Source organism: Balaenoptera musculus, chromosome 7 (assembly GCF_009873245.2).
Source record: "Balaenoptera musculus isolate JJ_BM4_2016_0621 chromosome 7, mBalMus1.pri.v3, whole genome shotgun sequence".
In the NCBI taxonomy this organism is placed as follows: domain Eukaryota; kingdom Metazoa; phylum Chordata; class Mammalia; order Artiodactyla; family Balaenopteridae; genus Balaenoptera; species Balaenoptera musculus.
This window is the reverse complement of record NC_045791.1, coordinates 52132368-52141285: the sequence shown is the minus strand read 5'-3', so window position 1 is coordinate 52141285 and position 8918 is coordinate 52132368. Positions and strand designations below refer to the sequence as shown.

The window sequence follows — 8918 nt, the reverse complement described above, 5'->3', positions numbered from 1 at the left end:
GGAGTATAAAAGTAATTTTCATCTCAACTATGTTGCTGGTTGAGTTTTACTTAATACAGTAAGTCTCAAGCACAACCCTCCTGGTTTTTAAGAACTTACCCTTCAGTTTGACTTCAAACGAAAGGCAAGGTAACAGCAGTGTGTAAACTGTGAAATCCTATCAATTTATATACACTTCTACTACCATGAAAAAATTATTCAGTTCCATTGAAATTTGGCATTAATGATGCCAGCCAGTTTAACATAGTAACAAAATTGAGAACAATTTCTTTTCTTTGCTAGTTCTAAATCAGAAGACTAAGGTTTTGGTTTCAGGTTAAAAACTCACATATTAGAAAACATCCAGGAGTCAGCTGAGTTGAATAAACACTTGTAAACTTCACATTTAAAACTTCACATTTTAGAGACAGGTGAGAAACCTAGATATGAGTATTCCTGGCTCCTCCCTGAGAAAATCTTAGTCTACCGCAGTGATTGAAAAAATAAAGTCCCAAGACACAAAATGGAACTAAACTTCCAGGCCTAGGCAGAAATCCCTAAGAGGCTATTGTGAAACAAGACTGGTAAGATTGCCACAGCAAAAGGATTAAGAAGAAAACAAGCAAGACAAGGTTGTGTACCATGACGGGGCTGAAATACAGGAGAGCCGCTTCTTTCCCAAGCAAAGACCAAGCTGAACAAGGGCCCCTAGTTTCTCTGTAACTCTCCAAAATCTCATCTATGAACAGATTCTCGAGTTAGTAGTACCCTTGCAGACAGCAGCGTAGCCGGCTGCCAGGAGGAAGCGCAGCTCGCCTGTGACCTCTGAGAGTACCAACAAATGGAAAGCCACAGGCAATTCACCAGATAAAAAGATCGTGTATTGTATGTGCAGCAGGTATCAACTTTTAAGAGAAGCCCGACAGTCTCTGGTCAAGTCCTAAGGCCGCGTGAGAAACTCAAGGTGGGATTGGAACATCTTGCCCTAATCTCTTTACCACAAAACTGACCCTGCCCTCCTACTTTCTGCATCTTTGCACCTGACACACTTGCCCAGAACCTTCCAAACCAAAGAAGCCTCCGACAGAGGCAGCCTACAGGAGCCTTCAAATTCCCGGTGAAACCTGACAGCTTTGTAAAGCCTCCCGGAAGGAGAAAAGATCAAATGAGACCGGCTCAGCGGGGTCTTCCCGAGGTGACCCCGGAGTTAACGTATTTATTTTCAGGCTGCAACTGCTGATTGCTTTACAGAGACATTTCATGCTGTAGCTCTGCATGGAGCTGAGGACAAAAGTAACATTTTAATTAATGTTATAATTATTATAATTATTCTTTAAGAAAGCTATTAAATAACCTGTACAAAGCCCGGCCCAGTCCTAGCAAAAAACCCAGCACTATTTCAAATCTCTCAAGGTTCTTCCGCTTTGATTTCAGCAGCGTTTCCTATATACAAAGGTCAGCCCAGGGTAGTTCCCCCAAATTGTAGGTCTCCCAGATGGTGGGAATGGTTCAGAGCCTGAAACTGCTCTTTCGTGACGCAGAGCTCTCAACCCTACCTCCCTTGCTCTTCCTGGGCACACGGTCCCTGTCCGCAGGCCGGCCAGGGAGCTGGCGGCCTGGCGTCACTTTTGGGAGGCGGGCAAGCAGGAAGGGGCAAGTTAAGTGCCTCTGTTGGGTCTCCTCTCGGCCGGCGGCCCATAGGCCCCCGGAACCTCTCCGAAGAGGTGCTGGGTAGGGAGCCCGAGGCGGGAGAGGCATCGAGTCGCCCCCGGGTGGGCTTACAGGTCCCGCGGGTCCTCCCGCTTGACTCCGGCCTCAGCAACTTTGAGCTTCTTATTCTGGTGCGTCTTGACGTGCTTGGCGAGGTGGTCGCTGCGCATGAAGCGCTTGCCGCACTCGGGACAGGCGAAGCGCTTCTCGCCCGTGTGAGTCCGCAGGTGCCGCTGCAGCTCGTCCGAGCGCGTGAAGCTCTTGCCGCAGAAGAGCCAGTTGCACACGAAGGGCCGTTCGCCCGTGTGCCAGCGCAGGTGCGCCTTCAGGTGCGACGTCTTGCCGTACACCTTGCCGCAGCCCGGCACGTGGCACACGTGCTGCTTCTTCTTGCCCGGCTCTGCCTCCGGGGCGCCGCCCGCCGCCTGGCAGTTGGGGCAGCGGCAGCGACGGCACCTCCTGGCCGTGGCCGCCAGGGGGGCCTTGGTTTGCAGCAGCGCAGCGATCTGGCTCTGGTATTGCGCGAAGTCCGACGGGCCCAACACCAGGCCCCGCTGCAGCGCGGCGGCGGCGGCGGCGGCGGCAGCGGCGGCCGCTGAGGCCGGGAAGCGGGGCGCGTGGGGCCCCCCCGCACAGGCGCCGGAGAGGCTGCCCCCCGGAACCCCCGAGGTTCCCGGACCGGTGCCGGCCTGCGGGATACTCCACCACGGGAGGTCGTCGGGGGCCGAGTTGGGGGACAGCTGGCGGCACGTGGGCGGCGGAGGCGGCGGGGGCGGCGGCAGCAAGTTGGAGTAGCCGGGCGGCAGCGCGGCCTGGGCCGCGTAGGGCACGTAGGCGGGCGCGCAGCTGGCGGGCAGCGCCGCCATGCTCGAGGGCAGCATCTTCACCGGTGAGAACTCGTAGGGGTACGAGGGGTCTGCAGGGGGTGTAAGCGGCAGCTCATGCGCCGCCCCGAAGGACGGCTGCAGGTGCGTTTTCTGCGGCGTCAGCCCCAGGCTGGGGTGCGGGGATGGCAGCGCGCCGGGCGAGTGCGCCGGCATGTCGGCGGTCCACGGGTGAAAGAGCCTGGAGGGCGAGCCCAGCGCGGGGTCGTAGGACACCTGCAGGAAGTCCGGGGGCGCCGTAGCGCCCGGCTGGCCGATCCGGCTACAGGTGGCGGCTAGCAGCGCCAGGGGCGAATGCTTGCCCAGGTCCGGGGAGGCGCTGGGGGTGCGGTCCTGCATAGGCGGCGGCAGGGGAGGGCGGAGAAGAGACAAAAGGTTAGCGCTCCAAGCGCCGTCTCCGGGCCGGCCCGCCACACCCACGCCGGCTATTATACCGCCGCCCCTCCCCCGTCCCGGGTGTCCCTCCCCCGCCACCGCACACCACGCACGCACCCACCAGTCCCGGGAAACTTTTGGTGCTTGCGCTACCTGGACGCGGAGCGCGGGAGCGCTTCCTGTGAAACTACTTGGTGCAAAGAGACGCCATCTAGCCTCAGAGGAAGGCAGGAACAAAGTGGGAGGAGAGAGAGATCCGACGGGCCACTCCAGGCTCCGCGGCCAGAAAGGGTCTGGAAACACCCACAGCCCGGCTGCCCATCCGCCTTCCCTCCCATCTTTTAAGCTCTCATTTCCACGCTACTCTCGCGCTCCTCCTCCGCCCGCCCCAGGAGGGCGCAGCGGGGTGAGCTGGGACCCGTCCTCAGCCAGACGCGCACCTCCGAACAACCCCCGGATACGCGCGTCCCTCCCACAAAGGCCACAGTCTTGACACCAGGGTTCAGTGTGAAGTTGGTGTGGGCACCCCTAGGTCTCACTCCATTGGCATCCACCGAGCGGGATTCCCTTTGAAATTCAGGGTGCACAGAATATCAGGAAAGATCCAGACATGACCCCTCCCACCTTTCCCTCGCCCCCTCCGAGCCCAGCCCTGACCTGGAGGAAGGCCTGCAGCGAGTCGTTCCGGAGGACGGCCACGGCGGCCATGGCTATGGCTTGCGGGCCGTTGGCTGAGGAGCAGGGCGCTGCTGAGGCATGGAGACCCGAAGGCGAGGACGAAGGGCCGCCTTAGCGTCCCTCCCGGGCGCCCTCTCTGCGCGCCGGGGCCCTCCCCGCCCGCGCCCCTCGCCGCAACCCGCTCGCTCGCCCCGCGAGCGGTCTGAGCGCTTCAGGCTCACCTCCAAGAATTTGATAAGGACTTTGCTGGGCCGCCAGCCAGTCAGAGGGAAGATTTATGGCTTTGAAGTTTGCCGCTACCCAATCATCAAAGAATAGCGGCTCTTTCAGAAGCGAAAGCAAATCCTTTGAATCCACAAAGCTCCTATGGTGTGTTTGTTGGTCTGGATAAAAGAACTGATTATTAGGGGGGATGGGAAGGGAGGAGATAAAGGCGGGACAATTAATGAAGTAATCACTATGTGGGAAATGTATATACACAAATAATTGGATTTTCCTGATCAAAGGGGGCCTTGCCGCCTGGAGACCCGCGCTTGGGTTGCTTGAGACACTCTATCCCCCTCTCCCCCACCACCCGCTCCCTTGCAATTAAAGATTTGCGCCAAGGCAGCGCCCAAAGTGACAAAGTATCTTTGCTATCTCCAGAGAAATCTGCCTTCGGCTTCCAGGCGCGGGACTTGGAGACGAAGATGAGGGTAATTCTCTTCTTTCCACCCCCCGTACTTACACACCCGGCACCCGGACAGCACAGGCACCGGCCCGAGCACGTCGTCAACCCGAGCACACCTTGGACCCGAGGGAATTCCCGGGGCTGAACGTGGGACGCCCCGCGCCCCTCCCGCCTCGTGCTCCTCGTTCCTCCCCCAGCCCAGCCGCCGCGGAGCGGTGAGCAGCCCTGGGACCCGGGGCGGGGCCGGGCGGCCGCCCAGGGCGGCGGTGGGTGGCGCGCACGCTCCAGGGCCGCCCGCCTCTCTTGCGACGTTCCTGCTGGCGACCTGGAAGTTCTCGGGCCACAACTTTGCAAATAGTGAGCCTGAGAAAAACACCCGGGCCACGCTTACCCCCAAAGCTAAGCTTGGCGGGACACCCAGAGCAACCCGAGGGGGAAATGTTTGGTGTCTTGCTCTTCTCTCTCGGAGCAGGCAGCTGACCGCTATTAAGCTCCACTGAAACCCACAGAGATGCTAGAAATCCCCACCCCGGCGCCAAGCCCGGCCAGGCAAGTGCGCACTCCTGCAAGCCGCACACACCTACAGGGAACTAACCGAAAAAAGTAAGGCGCGGTGGAGGAAGCCCGTAGCTGTTCTTGTTGAGCAAACCACAGATAGTACGAGGGTGGCTCTCTAACCGGAAAGAAAAGTCAATAAAAACTGTTGTTCCCAGCACCTTTGTAAAGAAAAGAAATTTCTTCAGGCGCGGGCCGTGCTTCGCTGGGGTCAGGAAAACGCTCTCCAGAGTGTGGTCTCCCCAAACCCTCGCTGCCAGCCATGCCTGGCCCAGGAGGGACGGCAGGCCACCTGCCTTCCTCCGGCCCACGGCGCAAGGCGCGTCCTGCAGGGGCGGTACGGACACCCAGATCTCCTCACCCGGGAGAGCAGGAGGGGCGCCTCGGTGTCCTCACCGCGCTGAAGGCATTAGGGGCCGGGAATGGCCTCTGAGGCCTCCCGCCGGCGGCCACGCTCCGTGGAACGGCGCAGCAGAGTGGGCCTCCTGGGCTTGGCCAACCCCGCTCCACTTGCGGCCTCCGGGTACACCGCCTCCTCTCTGCGACGCGGCCGACCGGGCAGGGATCCTCTGAGCCAACTCGCGCCCAGGCTTCCTGCGTATGGTCCTCCCGAGTACCGCACAGCAGCCGGGACTGACGTGGATAGGTCGGATCAGGTGGTCCAACTCGCCGTGCGGCGCCAGCGGTTACCCCAACACCAACAGGCTTCTGAGTCGGAGTCTGGGCTGTGTATTGGTGCCCTCTGCACTCCCATTAGGGGTCAGGACACTATGCCACCAGGCCACTTCCCCACACCCAGGGCCCGCCAGCAAAATAGAAACATCTTGCTGAAGACGAATGGGCCGAATGCAGCCCAAATACTATGCTTGAGCACTTCGCAAGCCCCGACCTTGCACGCCCCTCTTCTCTGCAACAAGGTGTCACCCAGGAACGGTGAGCAGTGACTGCACAGCTCGGCCGACGCGGTCTGGCTCCTGAAGAGGAGGTCCGAGTGCTCTGGGAGCTAGGAAAGACTTGGTGTTTTGCTCCGGAGGCCCGCGTCCAGAAAATCGATTACCCGCGAAGCCTGGGAGGGGAAGGAGCCCTTTCCCGCCTGCAAGTCAGAGGCCAGGGAGTCCCATGGTGCACACACACGCAGGCACCTGTCGGCACTGTCGAAGCGGGCCTGGTCCCTTAGTGAGTTTCCTCTCGGACTCCTTTGGGCTCTTCGACCTCCACTATCGGTGACTGCGGGCCGGGCTGGGCCAAGCAGGCTAGAAGGCATTCTCGTTTGCCGAATCTGTTCACTATTTTAACAAAAAGGCAAGAGAAGCCAATTCACATCTCCATAGTTGTTATAGAAGAGAACTTTTTCTCCAAGATGCCCCGTTAGCCAATAAGCCACCATCAATGGCCAGCAGGGAGAGAGTAGTGGGTTGGTGTTAAGAGCTCCAACTCTGAGAATCTGAAGGCCGATTTCTAGATGCCACTTTCTAGTTGATGACCTGGGCCAGCAACTTACTCAACCACTTTGTGCCTCAGTTTCCCAATTTGTAAAATGGGGGTTATAGCAATGCTCACCTCGTAGAGTCCTTGTAGGCTTAAAAGAGGTAAATACATTCAAAGTATTTAGGATTGTGCGGGTGCACGGTAGGCCCTCCCTTGACTGTTTGAAGTCCTGGCTCTGGGCCTCTCCTCCATTTGTGAACACCCGCCGGGATTCCAGCCCTCCCAGGCGCAAGCTGAACTCTGGAGAGAGACTTTCACAAAGTGCTGTTTAGCCTCTCTCCCTTTGCACTCGGGGCTCCTGAAAAACTTATTCTTAATGAAGTAATGTTCGGAGCGTCCATTAAAAATGCAATGCCGGGAGATCAAAGTACAATATTTATTTTAGAAATTTGTTGCAATCACCAAGAGATACAGGTATTAAGGCCAAATGTCAGTTCCGTTACACAAAGCCCTGCGCCCGGGAAGAGCGTGTGGCTGCTCTGCCATAATGTAAAGAGACATCAAAGACCAAGCGCGCTGCAAAAGTGCGCAGCCGGGAGGAGGGAGTGAGCCCAGGAGGGCCGGGCGAGCCCCAGACGGCGCGGGGGCTGCGGGGGCTTCGGGGGCGGGGTCAGTTCAAAGAGGTATCCGCTGGGGCGCGAGTTCGCAGGAGGGAAGATTTAATGGGCTTTCTTTTGTTGGTGGGTGTGTTTGTGCACCGAGGACCCAGGAACTCCTCTGTGGTCCTCCAGCTCGAGGGCGGAGGCAGGGGGCGGGGGTGGGAAGCGGCGAATGGGGAGCAAACTTTAACCACGGCGAGGGGGGGCGGGGAGGAGGAATACCAGCCTCCCGGCGGCTGCTGGCGCAGCGGAGCAGTTCTCCTAGTAGCTCTCCAAGCAGCAGGGTTCCGAGGCTGCGAAATTGGCCTCGCGGTTTCGTCGCGGGCGGGCAAGTGCTGACCAGGTGCTACCTGCGAGGAGAGGCGGGTAGGTGAACCCGCACAGGCATTAGCGTGATGGACTGACCTGGTGTGCGCGCTCCGGAATCTACTCCAGGAAAAAAAAAAGTGTTTACTGAGAGCTCTGGGGTTGCAACTTCGCGCCGAGCCTGGTACCGCGCCTCAGGCATTTTCTTGCAGCAACCGGGGACTCCTGCCCCTGGGGTCAATCCAACCGGTCTCCCATTTTCAGTTGATTTTTTAAAAATCTGTACATTATTTAGGTCATTTCAACAAATTCTTAATTCACCGGCTCTTTACAGCAGGGTGTTGCTTGACCGCCCAGTCTCGCCCCTTGTCTGCCCAAGCCTTAACCTTCCAAGATCGCGCATCCGCCTAGTTAATACAGTACCAGTCGTTGTTTTATTAAAGGTGCTGGGAGGGGAGGGGGCAGAATTTCCTTCGTGCTAGTAGAGCAGAGTCGCAGGAGGAGGCCGGTGCGTTTCTTCGGTCATCTACAACCACGTATTCTTAGAGCAGTCACTCGGCAGCCTTTTGAAGTTATGCTAGAGCAGAAAGCTGCTATTGTTTTCAGCTCTCAACAGGGAAGAGATCACACTTTGCCTCTTCAATTTGAAAGTTGTTTTTTTTTTTTTAAATAGTGGTGGGTAGGGAGGGGGTGTTGCAATCGGACACACTCTTAACTGTGAGGGTTTGGAGCCATCTCACAGTTTAAACTGCAAACCAAATCACAGATGCCCTAATGCTTGCGCCTGAAACAGGGCCGGGATCGTTATTACAGCCGAGAGCATTTAGTAGCAAGGAATTACAATGCTGGGAATCTTTGAAAAACACTGGCTTGGCTTTGGAAAGTTTCAACTAGAAACCTTGAGTTAACTTTAAGCTTACTCTTCAAATTTGGATCAGTATGTAATGGAGGAAGAAGTGGAATTCTAAATCTAGGAGGGATACTTTATCTCATCCAATTAGACTCCCCCACTTGACGGCAGAAGGAAACAATGTTCACATACATGTGTCATGCCTGTTCAGTGCTGTGAACTTCAGTAGCTGTTCAATAGATGCTTATTGGTGTTGGGTGGTAGCGTAGAATTGTGTGTACCAGTGTTACCTGCATAGTGATTGGTGCTACAGAACACACAAACGCAGTCGGGACACAGAGGAGAGCACTGGCAAGGGCTGGGGTAGTTAAGGGAGGTTTATCAGGGAGCTGGGGTTTGAAGGAGCCTTTAAGGACCTATGGAATTTTAATTGGGTTCATAGAAGGGAGGGGAAAGTACAGCAAGGAAAGAGAACTCCCCTTCAGGGAGGAGCTGAATAACCATGGAAGATGAAATTTTGCATCTTTGATTTGCTAGTATAAACTGGGTGGGGCCGTATTAGAGAATCAGAGAGAAGACTTTGGCCCTGATGCTATATGTATTCAATAGTAGGACTTTAGGCTCCTGAGCAGGTGAATTACATAAATTCAATTCATTTCTTAAATTTCCTTGTTTAGGAAGGTTGGCTTGCTGAGGGCTGGGAAGGATAGACATGGATGCAGATATCTCTGTGTGAGATGGTAAAGGCCTAATCTGGGAACTGGTGTGGTAGAACAGTGACAGACATTTTAAAGGGAAAAAGAACAAAACTTGATTAACAGGTT

At 56.3% G+C, this 8918-nt stretch overlaps 1 protein-coding gene across 2 annotated transcripts; it reads right to left on the bottom strand.

Annotated features, from left to right (window-relative positions):
- Positions 1-1185: 1185 nt before the first annotated feature.
- On the bottom strand, positions 1186-3933 carry SP5 (Sp5 transcription factor). 2 transcript variants are annotated; one of them, XM_036858132.1, is made up of 2 exons: positions 3606-3933; positions 1186-2906 (listed from the first exon to the last, which is right to left on the bottom strand). In XM_036858132.1, exons 1-2 carry the CDS (start codon positions 3654-3656, stop codon positions 1758-1760), a joined length of 1200 nt encoding a protein of 399 aa, XP_036714027.1. In that variant the 5' UTR covers positions 3657-3933; the 3' UTR covers positions 1186-1757. The 2 variants fall into 2 exon arrangements, with proteins under 2 accessions (XP_036714027.1, XP_036714028.1); XM_036858133.1 differs by lacking the exon at positions 3606-3933 and adding an exon at positions 3102-3541.
- Positions 3934-8918: the final 4985 nt, after the last annotated feature.